This window comes from Oncorhynchus mykiss, chromosome 1 (genome assembly GCF_057628025.1).
Source record: "Oncorhynchus mykiss isolate SJ-2025 chromosome 1, ASM5762802v1, whole genome shotgun sequence".
NCBI lineage: Eukaryota > Metazoa > Chordata > Actinopteri > Salmoniformes > Salmonidae > Oncorhynchus > Oncorhynchus mykiss.
This window is the reverse complement of record NC_143022.1, coordinates 26,193,013-26,209,293: the sequence shown is the minus strand read 5'-3', so window position 1 is coordinate 26,209,293 and position 16,281 is coordinate 26,193,013. Positions and strand designations below refer to the sequence as shown.

General features: G+C 40.3%; 1 protein-coding gene across 11 annotated transcripts in view; it reads right to left on the bottom strand.

Annotated features, from left to right (window-relative positions):
- LOC110517311 (VPS9 domain-containing protein 1) overlaps nucleotides 1-16,281 on the bottom strand; it is a 32,779-nt gene that overhangs the window by 6,654 nt on the left and 9,844 nt on the right. For 6 of the 11 annotated variants that reach the window (XM_090215475.1, XM_021595524.3, XM_021595452.3 and 3 more), the window contains 2 exons: nucleotides 16,169-16,247; nucleotides 1,915-2,019 (listed from right to left, as the gene is read on the bottom strand). In XM_090215475.1, the coding sequence (XP_090071601.1) occupies nucleotides 1,915-2,019; nucleotides 16,169-16,247 (184 nt within the window). Of the gene's footprint in view, nucleotides 1-242; nucleotides 332-1,914; nucleotides 2,020-16,168; nucleotides 16,248-16,281 lie in introns of all 11 variants that reach the window. The other 5 variants (XR_002472594.3, XR_016490548.1, XR_016490538.1 and 2 more) reach the window with 3 other exon arrangements.

Here is a 16,281-nt window from a genome sequence, read left to right as displayed (position 1 = left end):
TCAGAATATTTTTTTTAAACATTACTTTACAAATGTAAACCTATGCAACATTAACCTAAGCCTAAAACATACCATGCTTGGCCTGCCAATATAGTTCTTTGACCATCCATACACATATATATATTTTTTATAATAAAAAGAAACATTAGCTTGATAACACAATAGATCAGTGGTTGTATTACTTGCGAGGCAGAGCATAAATTGAAATAATTTGCTTTTTTATTTTACTGTACAGGTGGTACCTGCATCTGATGGTCAGTGTCAGCAGAGGGAGAAAGCAGCAGAGGGTCCGCCTCTCACCGTCCCTGCGCTCTCCTTTCCTCCAGTGAGACTTTGGAGTATTCATTCCGCCAAAAAGTTGCAAAAAGTTTAGTTTTCAACTAAAACAAGATTTACTATTGGACAAATGCAACTTTTGGAACAGCATTGGTGGAATAAATACACCCCTGACCAGAGAGAGGGCACAGTCTTCCACCTAATGATGAAACTAGTCGCTTCGCATTATTTCTGCCTCATGCACAAATTAATTGTTCAGAGAACCAGCACACTACTTTAGTCCCCCTAAAAAATAACCTCAAAACCCCTACTTCCTGAGCTATGCTCTTTGCTGTACTGTATTCTTAGAGTTTCTGGCCATGGTTTTAAACGTCATGAAATCTCATGTAGGCTAGTATAACATTTTGCTGTAGGTCGTGGTACACTGGCAATGCAGGAACGGTGATTTCAGCTTTCTAATTGGCCAGCACAGTAGGCACACTTGATTTAGTCACAGCTGTCCTGGTCCACCATGTAGGCAGCATGTCCCTTCAGAATGTGAACCCTGTCTACCCGGCGAGCAGGGCTTTGAATCACAAATGTTTGTTGATCAAGTAGGAAATCCTTGAAGATCAGTTGGTGACCACTGTTGTACAATTTACAGAGATCAATAAAAATACAAATCTGCCTAACCACATCTTGGTAATCGTCACAGCAGATTAAGTGATGAATACCAACCTCATATTTTAGTCATTTTATTTAGTCCAAAACACACACAAAAAAAACCCACTACATTTTCATAAAGATTGTTTCAAGCATCAACTTCCCTTCTCATATCCAACCATACCGTGACTAAACAATAAGAAATGGTCCAGTGAAGCAAGAGTTCATTTTAATTTTATATAAAAATAAAAAAAATCCTGGCCCATTTGGATATAAAAGGGGGAGGGAAGAACAGACGTGGAGGGTGACAAGGCAAGACAGTAAGCAGGGTGGAGGTTTTCCTTAAGGGAGCGGTGCAAGGCCGGAGCCTCGTCAACTCTGGGTGACCTTAAGCTAATGAGACTAAGACATGAGAGCAACTCAAGCCAGGGCTTGTGTGTGTGTGTGTGTGTGACAGAGAGAAAGAGCGATGGAAAGATGTCTATCACTATGCTTCTATGATGGGGGTAGGGAGGGGCTTGATGCTTTTCTATCAATAATAAGCATGTAAATAACATCACCCCTTCCTATTTACTTTTTTGACTAGTCATTTTGCAAATCACAGCAAGAATTCCTACATGTAGGGCCCACCTCTGTAGGGCCTTGGTCCCCAGTGAGCCGCACCTTGCCTTCACTCTTCTGCTTCCAAACCACTGAGCTGCATGAACATCAAGTAAGCTTTTAATTTGTCTTTCTGTAGGGAAGGAAAACCAAACGAGAATATCCCCATACGTCTTCATTACTGCCAATCTAACCAGCCTGTTAAAGGCTGTTTGTATTGAGATAAATAGACTCTCGGGTGTGGTCTGAGCTGACGCGCATGGAAACTCAGACTGAGCCAGAGGGGGAGACGGTCTCCAGAAGGGGAAAGTAGCATGTCGCAGGTGGAATGGAATTAGGGGACGTGTTTTCTGTGAGGTGAGCTGGGATTTAAGTCTGTGTGAGTTGGAGACCTACCCTTCATGAATGAACTCCTCCAGGGCAGCACACTCCGACACCAACTGAGGCAGCTCACAGTGCAGAGCCACATAGGAGAGGATGGGCAACAAGTCATCTGCCCCACTGACAAAGAAACAGAGAAGTTAGTTTAACAGAAAGGCAAGAAATTAGTTAAAAACCAAATCAAATATTTTTTAAATAGTTGTGCTATAATAAAGTGTTTACATTCAATCACAACACAAAAAGCACACCCTCATTACCTGTCAATACAAACATTATAAACTTCAAATGAGTCTATAAATACCAGTGTTAACATAAATATCAAATTCAGGGTCAAACTTGGAGCATCATAATGCAACCAGGTCATAGACGATGTTGACATAACTGAAAAGCAATTACAGAGTTGTTGATCTGAAAGTTCTGATTGAAATAACAAGTGAACAAGTCGAGGGGGGAAAGGAGATATTTAAAAAGAAAGTGAAGTAGAGTGTCACTGTACAATCTTAACACTGTGAAATACATTTTCCATAACCAATACAACCAATACAAAACTGAAAATAAAATATGCCAAAACAAAACTTAACGGGAAGCATAGAAATCTTGTACATAGAATCGATATACCGCTTCTTAGACTTACTTTCAAGTATAATAGATCTATGACTCACATTTCTATTTGGTCAGGTTTCCCCAAAAGTTACATTTTGTAATTAAAAACTGAAAGCAGATTTGCCTAGCTCGGTGACAGGGAAAACAGATAGTGGGTTAATGTGCAAAGTCAAACACGCATACATATTCATTCATACCTTCTTGTGAACACAAGAACACAATTTGTGAAAATAATGATCACATTTAATGCATAAACATTTCTTCTGCAGTTATCAAACAGATTCCTCTGAATAGAAGAAGCCTTTCTTTAAATACTATGGGTAAACTCTTAAAGTGAAACACACTGATGAAGCAATAATAGAAATGGCAGTATGCCATTGCCATGTCCAAAAACAAAATCACACTAAAATATATTGACTAGACCCAAATGCAAATCGTATCTAGTGTAAGACCAAAAAGGGAAGTTTCTGAACTCATATTCCATTGCATAACCAGCAGCCACTATATTATGGTGCTCCCAAAAATAAGCTACATCCGCCAGAGCTAAGAAGTGGTATCCAGCAAACCACATCCAAAGTCTAACTGCTCTGCACACTCCAATACAAGGAGACAAATATAGAGCATGCGCTTAGGGCCGTGGCCGTAATTGGTCAGCCAAATGACCACAGTCTCCCTAATAACCATTCAAAAAGCAACAAAAATGTAAAAAAAATATTATATTTATTGTAACTCACATTTTCCCCCTCTCCTAACTGCATGTGCTGCCATAGAAATAAAATGAATAGAAGGGGCTTCGAACCCCTAACCCTGGCAATTTGTCTGGTAAACTCACAATGACTACCTGGTCTTGTGATGGAAGAATTTCCATGGTAATGTAGAATGTTAATTCAAATCATGTTAAAGGCCCAATACAACCTTTATTATCATCAATATCAAAATAATTTCTGGGTAACTTTACCTTACTGTAATAGATTTCCATATTTGAAGAAAATATTAAATTGCTGTTAGCAAAAAATTTCTCAAGCAAGAATTTTCCTAGGACTGTTTGGGAGTGGTCTGAGTGGCAAGGAGAAAACTGAAAACTAACCATTGTCTGAGAGGTTTGGAACTCTGTTAACCAACTTACCACAAGATAAGGTCACCATGGAAAGCCAAATCTCCCGCAGATGCAAACCTGGTGTTAAAAGGTCCTGTGTAGATTTCAACCAGCAACTATCAGGAAATACACTACATGACCAAAAGTATGTAGACACCTGCTCGTCAAACATCTCATTTTTATTTATTTTATTTTACCTTTATTTAACCAGGCAGGTCAGTTAAGAACAAATTCTTATTTTCAATGACAGCCTAGGGGCAGAACGACAGATTTGTACCTCGTCAGCTCGGGGGTTTGAACTTGCAACCTTCCGGTCACACTAGTCCAACGCTCTAACCACTAGGCTACCCTGCCGCCCCAAAATTGCAAAATCATGGGCAGTAAAATGGAGTTGGTCCCCCCTTCACTGCTATAACAGCCTCCACTCTTGTGGAAAGGCTTTCCACTAGATGTTGGAACTGCTGCAGGGACTTGCTTCCATTCAGCCTCAAGAGCATTAGTGAGGTCGGACACTGATGTTGGGCGATTAGGCCTGGCTCACAGTCGATGTTCCAATTTATCCTAAAGGTGTACGAGGTGGGGTGGAGGTCAGGGCTCTGTGCAGGCCAGTCAAGTTCTTCCACATCAATCTCAACAAACCATTTCTGTATGGACCTCGCTTTGTGCACGTGGACATTGTCATGCTGAAACAGGAAAGGGCTTTCCCCAAACTGTTGCCATAAAGTTGGAAGCACAGAGTCAGCTACAGAATGTAGCATTTTGATTACCCTTCACTGGAACTAAGGGGCCTATCCCAAACTATGAAAAAAAGCCACAGACCATTACTCCTCCTCCAAACTTTACAGTTGGCACTATGCATCCAGGCAGGTAGCGTTCTCCTGGCATCCGCCAAACCCAGATTCGTCAATTGGACTGCCAGATGGTGAAGCGTGATTCAGCAATCCAGTGAACGCTCTTCCACTGCTCCAGAATCCAATGGTGGCGAGCTTTACACCACTCCAGCAGACGCTTGGCATTGCGCATGGTGATCTTAGGCTTGTGTGCGGTTGCTCGGGCATGGAAAATAATTTCATGAATCTCCTGACGAACAGTTCTTGTGCTGACGTTGCTTCCAGAAGCAGTTTGGAACTCTGTAGTGAATGTTGCAACTGAGGACAGACAATTTTTATGCACTTCATGCTTCAGCACTCGGCGTTCCCATTCTGTGAGCTTGTGTAACAATTTGCGTCTAAGCCGTTGTTGCTCCTAGAAGTTTTCACAGGTGAAAACAGTTGACAGTTGCCACTTTGAAAGTCACTGAGCACTCAGTAAAGCAAATGTTTGTCTCTGTGTGCTCAATTTTATACACGTCAGCAACGGGTGTGGCTGAAATAGCAGAATCCACTCATTTGAAGGGGTGTCCACTTTTGTTGATTTAGTGCAACACTGATCAAATGTTTTTACACTTTTACAGTAGTAGTTTCATCAGCTTTTATACAATATGATGCAGTACTAGGCAGCACTAGGCCTTTAACTAGCAATGGTCATCAAAATGATTAAAAGGTTTGAAAAAGTAGTCTAATAAATGCAATTTGGACAATGGATGAAAATATTTTAAACTTTTACATTTGTTAAAATCCATCAGATATTTACTGAATTATAGCATGTAAAACATGTTACTGGCACGGACAAAAACAGTTCTGGGATGCGGGATTTCAGGTATTCAATTTGTCAAATTTCTTTTGTTTTCTTAGAATGCACTCATACACCAAGTGTACAAAACATTAGGAACACCTTCCTAATATTGAGTCAGGCCCTTTTGTCCTCAGAACAGTCTCAATTCGTCAGGGCATGGACTACAAGGCATCGAAAGCACTCCACAGGGATGCTGGCCCATGTTGACTCCAATGCTTCCCACAGTTGTGTCAAGTTGGCTGGATGTCCTTTGGGTGGTGGATCATTCTTGATACACACAGGACACTGTTTAGAGTGGAAAAACCCAGCAGCTTTGCAGTTCTTGACACAAACCGGTGCGCCTGGCACCTACGATCATAGCCCTTTCAAAAGCACTTAAATATTTTGTCTTGCCCATTCACCCCCTGAATGGCATACATACACAATCCATGTCTCAGTTGTCTGAAGGCTTAAAAATCCTTCTTTAACCCATCTCTTCATCTACACTAATTGAATCGGATTTAACAAGTGACATCAATAAGGGATCATAGCATTTACCTCATCAGTCATGGAAAGAGCAGGTGTTAAAGTTGTGTTTACTCAGTGTATGTGAATAGCTTAACAAAGGGCAGGTACAGGGCTGCAACCACTAAACACTTGCTATGTCTAGGCCTACATACACTCACCTGTGTCATCCAGACTGCCTCAATTACTGTCATGTTCTGTTGCATAATTCAACAAGTGTATCAATAGCAGGATAGCCTCTGTTTAAAATAAACACGCTTGGCTCTACATTACACACATTGATACATACTTTACATTGTTCGCGAGATCAGACATCACTAATCAGTGTTCATTTTCAGAAGTTATTCATTTTAGTGCATCTAATTTGTAAAAAATTCAACTGTATTAAATTATAACTTTTTAAATTTCACAAATTTACACCCATCAAAATAGTTATTTCTTATGTTTGTGTGATGTAACTGTCGAGACGATGCAGAACGCTAAAGATAATGTATTCCATTGAGCCCACTTCAGCTATTATCGGGGGTTTGACAGGTCATTACTAACAATTGCGCAGTCGTAACATTAACGTGAAAAAGCGACAGGCACAATCAAGAGTATGAAAAAGTCACAGGAGTACAACGAAAGCAATCAATCCAGCATGATTTAAGTGACAAGTACGGTTCTGGCGGTCACAAAATTTAAATCAGCCGGTGACTGTCAAGCAAATAAGTGACCGTTAATTAACAAACACATTTAGCATCTCCTGGCTTCCTACAAGCCACTGACGCAGACCTTTGGAAACCTACATTTTAAAAAGTCTAATAAATCCATTATTTTACACAGGTCTAAAGAAACATGATAAGAAGAAAATGTAGTCTATTTCAGAAGAACAGAAAAGCATACACAGTTGTCCTGATCTGGCTATGCCAAATGGCTGTGGGGTACACCAGGTCATTTAGCAGACAAGACCTGCTTAGAATTCCTTGACATTTTATAGCATGAAGAATACAATTGAACAAAGCTGAATAAAATAGAAAGGACATTTCCTCCAAACTATTTCAGTGAGTGCACACTGTGTTGAGCGGCCAACAAAGAAAAAGGTATTCCTATACGCTTCATTTAGAGTTCATGTAACTTCAGTGGTTCTACAAACGTTGGGCTGTATGTTTGGATTTTTAATACATTGTAAGGCTGCATGATGCAACTAATGAGGAATTGAAAAAAACTATTTTGAAAGGCATAAGCTCTGCTTAGTTTTTTTGCACCGGCTGTACACACCACTTCAGCAACTCATTCACAATTTGACAAGCAATTTTATGGTGGCATCCCCTTTGTGGGGCCGTAATGCACCTTCTCCCTGGCTCCCCATCACGTGATCAGGTCTTTCTCACAGGCTACAAGTGAAGACAGACATTTGGGACGCTACTGCACGTGTCCTTATCTAATTCCAAGGTGCAAATTGAAGATATTGGAAGAAATGTCCACATTTACTTTGTCTCCCAACAATGTGAGTAGGCCTAACGTACAGCAAAAGTACTAGCCTATGTCAATCTACTATCCCCCATAGAATAGGTTGACTTTTGTACTATGCGAGAAATAAATATTCCAAACATAGTCTGGAACAGTTGTGGGATGCGATGGATCCCAAATTAATACAACCACTAGCCTCAAACTATCTTTACACAATGTGGCTGCCACAACAGATAAGAACATTTAGCTTAAAATTATGATAAACTATTTCTTCACATTATAAGCACAGCAATGCGCACATGGTAGTAGGCTGTAAGCGCAAATGTTCCAATAAGGGGAAACCACCATCATCAAAAGTGACCGCAAACACAATTATGCATGTAATGCTTATTATAAAAGGTGGTGAAAATTCTTCCCCAAACTTGAAACTCACGCGCTGCTTATGTATGCCAGTTAGGCGCTACAACCATTGTAACGCAGATTAACGTGCTTAATTTTAAGAAGTTATTTGGCCACCTTAGTTGTGATACAAACCTTATTAAAAAGATACAGGCCCATGGGTTAGGCTACATGAGGTGTGCGACTGATTCGAAAAAAAGAGCCATTGTTTCTTATGCTGGGCATCATTCACAAGTGATAGCCTAATATTGTCACCCAATTTGTTTTGATTTACAAAGGACCATTATGGACTGTATTGAAACAGGGGCAAAGGGGAAAAAAATACATGTCATCTATGCACTTAAAATAGCGAATGGAGGACACCTTTCCCCATGGTTTATTTTCATGTCAGCCAGGTAGGCTATACTCCTGTTTTAAAGAGAAGCACTGTGCTTAATATTAGCAAGGTTGAGAAATAAATATAGCAAGCCTAGCCTATAGAAAACTGATGGGAACCTCTTTTTAATAGAGGCCATTACTCAGTTCTCTCTCGCAATTGCATAGCCTCTAGACATTTTTAGCAACATGAGCACATGGGCTCTCATGAAGTGTTCAATTAGATTTGAATGCATTTGAGTATCAGGCAGTTAGCAAGTTTGGTAGGCTACCAATGACCATCAGCAGCATCAGAGTTTGGAGAAGACGGATTACCATAACTAAACAGTCACGTGGAATTTGACAGCCTTCATGACTTCACCGCAACAACCCTAGTGACAAGTGGATTTTGCACCCCTCAAAACAGAGATGGCTGAAAAAAAGATGGCTGAAAAAGACAGATCCTCAGATGTGGGGCATGTGTGTTGCTACTTTAACTGATGTCTCAAACACATATTGATGGGTACACTTCCTACTTTTACTTCATGCTTTGCGCCTATGGGAACACTTGCAAAGGCCACCAGTCCATCCATTATGACATAGTTGTCTTGAATGGGGATGCCATCCCATTTATTATATTTCTACGTATGCTGCTGCCTTCTGGGGGGGGGGGGGGGGGGGGGGGGGGGGATTGACTAGGGAACAGAAGACTCCTTTGCTACAACACCTTGCTTGTTTCAGCACGTTGATAAGAGTCCACGTTACTGCAGAAACAGACAACCGCAAGAATTCCCAGTCATCCAGTCTTCAGGTAGCTGTTTGTTCCCAAAATAAAACGTTTTTAAAATGGTTATGGCAATGTTTTTTTCATGACGGTCTTCACCCATAACTGTCGGTTACACAGTAATTGTGCCAGCACTACATGAGCTATGCCCTCAATGCTCCAAACAAACATAATGAGAGAGAACGATTTGTTTGGTTGGTTGTGGAGCCCACATCCTCAAACAGTTTTAGTTTTAGAGGTGCCTGATAAGTTCATGCAATGGGCCTATGGGTGGCTGGAGTCTAAAACTGGTGCCACCCAAGTCATAGACTGTTCTCTCTGCTACCGCCCGGTACCAACGCACCATGTCTGGAACAAACAGGACCCTGAACAGCTTCTACCCTCAAGCCATGAGACTGCTTCATAGTTCATCGATAGCTACCCGGGCTAACTCCGGACTCATCACATAAGCTGCTGCTACTGTTAATTATCTATCCTGTTGCCTAGTACATATAGGTAGGTATAAAGTGACATAGATAACTCAAATCTAACTGTTCACATACACGTGTTAGCAAATGTTATTGCAGGTGTGGCGAAATGCTTGCAATTACCTCGTACCTCTGCACATCGACTCAGTACTGGTACCCCGTGTATACTTTACAGCCAAGTTATTACTCATTGTGTATTTATTCCTTGTATTATTTTTTCTATTATTTCTCTTCATTGTTGGGAAGTTAGCATTTCACTGTTAAGCCCTATTCGGATGGGATACGTTTTACTGGGGGTGCTAAGGTCATGTAATTATGTGCACAAGCACAAATTCACCATATCTGTAATTTTAGTCCTGTCCGAATCTGCCATGTCAGTAATTTTTTACCTGGAAGGGAGGTTATCACAGCCCTAAAAAACACCAAGGTCCTCTGATAACACTTACCCCGCGCGAACAGTCATCCCTGTGTTTTGAGGGATATTACAGGGTTTAACAGGTGCTGCATCCCAGTTTGGGTAAGAACATAGGAACAAATTGATGCTTAAAACAAAGTGCTATGATTGTAGCCTACAGATGAATGATTTGTTTTGTCATATATCAACTTTCCCAGTGCCATACTTCTCTTAAAAGATGAAGTGGACAATATACAGTGCAATTAATTGATAAATTGCCAAATCCATCAGGTAATTTAATCTCTGCGTAGGTTACAGTTCTTATTGATATGGATTATTATTTAGACTTCCGCCGAACTCAAGGCCATCAGGCTATCCCTAGACATTTGAAATATCATCACGCATAGAAGAGCCTCCAGGCTTCCGTCATAACGGTCAATTGTGAAAAACATATTACAGGGCAGTTTGCTAAAACAAAACCCGTCTGAATCATCCACTGGAAAAAACAGACATGCTGGGATAATAATTACATAACCAACATTCTCTAGTAATACTGGTCCTGTGCGAATAGGGCTTTAGTCCAATTAGAATTTTATGCAGACAGACGTTTACTGGGTGTCATTTAGGTAGCGTGTGGACTGGCTCTTAAATGTTTGATCTACCCCATCAGTTTCCTACCTACACTAGCAAGCCTCATTAAATTATCTTCTAGTAGTAGACTACTTAATCAAGCAAACAACCCAGTACACTTTCTCACTACATTACTCCCCCAACCTCAAATGACTTAACGTCGACACTCTGCATACCCATTACATGGTCTCTGACCTATAGCTCTCTCTGCTGCCCAGTAGAGCCGCTTTCCTATCCACAGCTCCTAGGCTAGCTGGGCCCTGCCTGAGTATGTTCCAGACAAGGCGACCCACTTTGAGGGTCGGCCAGGATGGGGCACTCTGCAGGGGGCAGTGATCCTTGTTCAGACCCCTGCTGTGTCTGGCCTTAGTGATCTCTGATGAAGTCTGACAAGGCGACCACTGACCGAGGCAGGAGGTCCTAAATTATATTTGGATACTCCCCCCAAACTATCTGTACAGTAAGTCTGTATAAAAGCACAGAAGCAGAATAGGGCAGTTTTTTTAATTTTATTTTTTTATTTTTTAATAAACAGTGCCTTCAGAAAGTATTCATACCTTATTCCACGTTGTTGTTACAGCCTGAATTCAAAATGTATTAAATATATATTTGAGGTCGACCGATTAATCGGAATGGCTGATTAATTAGGGCTGACTTCAAGTTTTCATAACAATCAGTATTTTTAGACACGATTTGCCTTTTTTTTTTCTTTTTTTTTACACCTTTATTTAACTAGGCAAGTCAGTTAAGAACACATTCTTATTTTCAATGATGGCCTAGGAACGGTGGGTTAATTGCCTTGTTCAGGGGCAGAACGACAGATTTTTACCTTGTCAGCTTGGGGATTCGTTTTTGCAACCTTCCGGTTACTAGTCCAACACTAACCACCTGCCTTACATTGCACTCCACGAGGAGCCTTTACGCAAGGGCAGCAAGAAGCCAAGGTAAGTTGCTAGCTAGCATTAAACTTATCTTATAAAAAAAACAATCATAATCACTAGTTAAACTAGTAATATCAACCATGTGTAGTTAACTAGCGTGTCCTGCGTTGCATATAATCAATGCGGTGCCTGTTAATTTCTTATTGAATCACAGCCTAATTCGACAAACGGGTGATGATTTAACAAGCGCATTTGCGAAAAAACCACTGTCGTTGCACCAATGTACCTAACCATAAACAATGCCTTCCTTTAAAATCAATACACAAGTATATCTTTTTAAACCTGCATATTTAGTTAATATTGCCTGCTAACATGAATTTCTTATAACTAGGGCAATTGTGTTACTTATCTTGCGTTCAGTGCAAGCAGTATATTCAGCAATTTGGGCCACCTGGCTCATTGCGAACTCTGTGAAGTCCATTTATTCCTAACAAAAGGCCGTAATTGTTTTGCCAGAATTGTACATAATTATGACATAACATTGAAGGTTGTAGAATGTAACAGCAATATTTAGACTTTGGGATGCCATCCGGTAGATAAAATATGGAACGGTTCCGTATTTCACTGAAAAAATAAACGTTTTGTTTTTGAAATTATAGTTTCCAGATTCAACCATTTTAATGACCAAAGGCTCGTATCTCTGTGTTATTATGTTATAATTAAGTCTAGCATTTGATAGAGCAGTCTGACTGAACAATGGTAGGCACCAGCAGGCTCGTAAGCATTCATTCAAACAGCACTTGTGTGTATGTCAGCAGCTCTTCGCAATGCTTCAAGCATTGCGCTGTTTATGACTTTAAGCCTATCAACTCCCGAGATTAGGCTGGTGTAACCGATGTGAAATGGCTAGCTAGTTAGCGGGGTGCGCGCTAATAGCGTTTCAAACACCACTTTTTTTTTTTTAACGTCACGTTTCAAACTACTTGGAGTAGTTGTTCCCCTTGCTCTGCACGGGTAACGCTGCTTCGAGGGTGGCTGTTGTCGATGTGTTCCTGGTTTGAGCCCAGGTAGGAGCGAGGAGAGGGACGGAAGCTATACTGTTTGACTGGCAATACTAAAGTGCCTATAAGAACAGCCAATAGTCAAAGGTACAGTGCCTTGCGAAAGTATTCGGCCCCCTTGAACTTTGCGACCTTTTGCCACATTTCAGGCTTCAAACATAAAGATATAAAACTATTTTTTTGTGAAGAATCAACAACAAGTGGGACACAATCATGAAGTGGAACGACATTTATTGGATATTTCAAACTTTAACAAATCAAAAACTGAAAAATTGGGCATGCAAAATTATTCAGCCCCCTTAAGTTAATACTTTGTAGCGCCACCTTTTGCTGCGATTACAGCTGTAAGTCGCTTGGGGTATGTCTCTATCAGTTTTGCACATCGAGAGACTGACATTTTTTCCCATTCCTCCTTGCAAAACAGCTCGAGCTCAGTGAGGTTGGATGGAGAGCATTTGTGAACAGCAGTTTTCAGTTCTTTCCACAGATTCTCGATTGGATTCAGGTCTGGACTTTGACTTGGCCATTCTAACACCTGGATATGTTTATTTTTGAACCATTCCATTGTAGATTTTGCTTTATGTTTTGGATCATTGTCTTGTTGGAAGACAAATCTCCGTCCCAGTCTCAGGTCTTTTGCAGACTCCATCAGGTTTTCTTCCAGAATGGTCCTGTATTTGGCTCCATCCATCTTCCCATCAATTTTAACCATCTTCCCTGTCCCTGCTGAAGAAAAGCAGGCCCAAATCATGATGCTGCCACCACCATGTTTGACAGTGGGGATGGTGTGTTCAGGGTGATGAGCTGTGTTGCTTTTACGCCAAACATAACGTTTTGCATTGTTGCCAAAAAGTTCAATTTTGGTTTCATCTGACCAGAGCACCTTCTTCCACATGTTTGGTGTGTCTCCCAGGTGGCTTGTGGCAAACTTTGAACAACACTTTTTATGGATATCTTTAAGAAATGGCTTTCTTGCCACTCTTCCATAAAGGCCAGATTTGTGCAATATACGACTGATTGTTGTCCTATGGACAGAGTCTCCCACCTCAGCTGTAGATCTCTGCAGTTCATCCAGAGTGATCATGGGTCTCTTGGCTGCATCTCTGATCAGTCTTCTCCTTGTATGAGCTGAAAGTTTAGAGGGACGGCCAGGTCTTGGTAGATTTGCAGTGGTCTGATACTCCTTCCATTTCAATATTATTGCTTGCACAGTGCTCCTTGGGATGTTTAAAGCTTGGGAAATCTTTTTGTATCCAAATCCGGCTTTAAACTTCTTCACAACAGTATCTCGTTCAAAGTTCAAGGGGGCCGAATACTTTCGCAAGGCACTGTATATGAAATACAAATCGTCCTATAATAACTACAACATAAAACTTCTTACCTGGGAATATTGAAGACTCATGTTAAAAGGAACCACCAGCTTTCATATGTTCTCATGTTCTGAGCAAGGAACTGAAACGTTAGCTTTCTTACATAGCACATATTGCACTTTTACTTTCTTCTCCAATACTTTGTTTTTGCATTATTTAAACCAAATTGAACATGTTTCATTATTTACTTGAGGCTAAATTGATTTTATTGATGTATTATATTAAGTTAAAATAAGTGTCCATTCAGTATTGTTGTAATTGTTACAAACAAAAAGGTTTAAAAAAAATAATAATCTGCCGATTAATCGGTATCGGCTTTTTTTGGTCCTCCAATAATCGGTATCGAAAAATCATAAAATCGGTCGACCTCTAAAATATATATCCCCCTACACACAATAACCCATAATGACAAAGTGAAAACATGTTTCTGGATAAGTTACCATTTATTGAAAATTAAATGCAGAAATATAATTTACATAAGTATTCACACCACTAACACAGAACCCAAACCGGTTGAGCGCGTGTGCCATCGTGCATAAATGTATTTTGTCCCCCCACACCAAACGTGATCACGACAAGCAGGTTTAAATATCAAAAACTCTGAACCAATTATATTAATTTGGGGACAGGTCGAAAAGCATGAAATATTTATGGCATTTTAGCTAGCTAGCTTGCACTTGCTCGCTAATTTGTCCTATTTAGCTAGCTTGCTATTGCTAGCTACTTATAATCGCAATATAAAGTCAAGAGAAGAAAAGGCCTGGAAGGAAGAGAGTTCACTAGAAACGATTCAGTTGACCGTTTTATGTGTGGATTAATTGGCGGAGGACGTTGTGCATTTCAGGTAAAAATAACAACTCAATGTTTATATCCCAGGACAAATTAGCTAGCAACAGCAAGCTAGATAAATAGGACAAATTTTCTAGCAAGTGCAAGCTAACTAGCTAAATTGACAAACGTTTAATGCTTTTTGACCGGTTTCTCAAATTAATATAATCGTTTCAGATTTTGTTTTGATATTTTAACCCACGTGTCGTGATCGCGTTTGGTGTGAGGGGGCCAAAATACATGTATGCACGATTGCACACGCAAACAGCCGGTTTGGGTTCCGTGTTGCCGCCACCGACCTATTGTCTCTTTCAGTCACCCATGTGGGTATAACCAATGAGGAGATGGCACATGGGTACCTGCTTCTATAAACCAATGAGGAGATGGGAGAGGCAGGACTTGCAGCTTGATCTGCGTCAGAAATAAAACTGACTTCTATTAAAGCCCTTGGCAATGCAGATGCTCGTTGGCATGCGCGAGCAGTGTGGGTGCAATAATTGAATAATATAGATTCCTAAATGTATTTTGTCGTCAGCCTGTGAGTCAATACTTTGTTGAAGCACCTTTGGCAGAGATTACAACTATGAGTCTTTCTGGGCAAGTCTCTAAGAGCTTTCCACATCTGGATTACGCAACATTGGCCCATTATTCTTTTCAACATCCCTCAAGCTCAGTCAAATTGGTTGTTGATCATTGCTAGACAACCATTTTCAGGTCTTGCCATAGAGTTTCAAGTATATTTAAGTCAAAACTGTAACTAGGCCACTCAAGAACATTCAATGTCATCTTGATAAGCAACTACAGCATAGATTTAACATTGTGTTTTAGGTTATTGTCCTGCTGAAATTCATCTCCCAGTTTCTGGTGGAAAGCAGACAACCAGGTTTTCCTCCAGGATTTTGCTTAGCTCCTTTCAGTTTTTTTTATCCTGAAAAACTCCCTAGTCCTTAACACTTACAAGTGTTAAGGACATAACACGATGCAGTCATCACTGTGCTTGAAAATATGGAGAGTGGTACTCAGTAATGTGTTGTTTTTGCCCCAAACATTTCCACATTTTGTTGCAGTTTTACTTTAATGCCTTATAGCAAACAGGATGCATGTTTTGGAATATTTGTATTCTCTACAGGCTTCCTTCTTTTCACTGTCAATTAGGTTAGTATTGTGAAGTAACTACAATGTTGTTGATCCATCCTCAGTTCTCCTATCACAGCCGTTAAACTAACTGTTTTAAAGTCACCTTTGGCCTATGGTGAAATCACTGAGCGGCTTCCTTCCTCTCCAGCAAATGAGTTAGGAAGGATACCTGTATCTTTGTAGTGACTGGGTGTATTGACACACCATCCAAATTGTAATTAATAACACCATGCTCAAAGGGACATTCAATGTCTCCCTTCCTCTTTTTTTTTTTACCAATAGGTGCCCTTCTTTGTGAGGCATTGGAAAACCTCCCTGGTTTTGTGGTAGAATATGTGTGGGGTAAAGTGATGTAGTTATTTAAAAAAATATATGTTAATTTGTAAAAACATTTCTACTTTGACATTATGGGATGTTTATTGTGTGTAGGCCAGTGACAAAAAAAAATCTCAAATTAGTCCATTTTAAATTCAGATTGAAACAAAATGTGGAAAAAGGTCAAGGTGTGAATCCTTTCTGAAGGCACTGTAAATAACACTTTTCACTGTGTGTGAGAGATTTGAGGGGAAACGAGCATGGTCCAGCATGTGAGCATGTTCATATCCATAAAAGCAATGTTGTAGTATTACACTCACATGGCTGCAGTTTTGGATTCTGCCTCATGAAGGCAGGAGTAGTCCTCAGCACAAGCACAGATCAGACGCAACGTTCGAACTGCAACAGAACAGGACGCAAAACAAAGGTGACT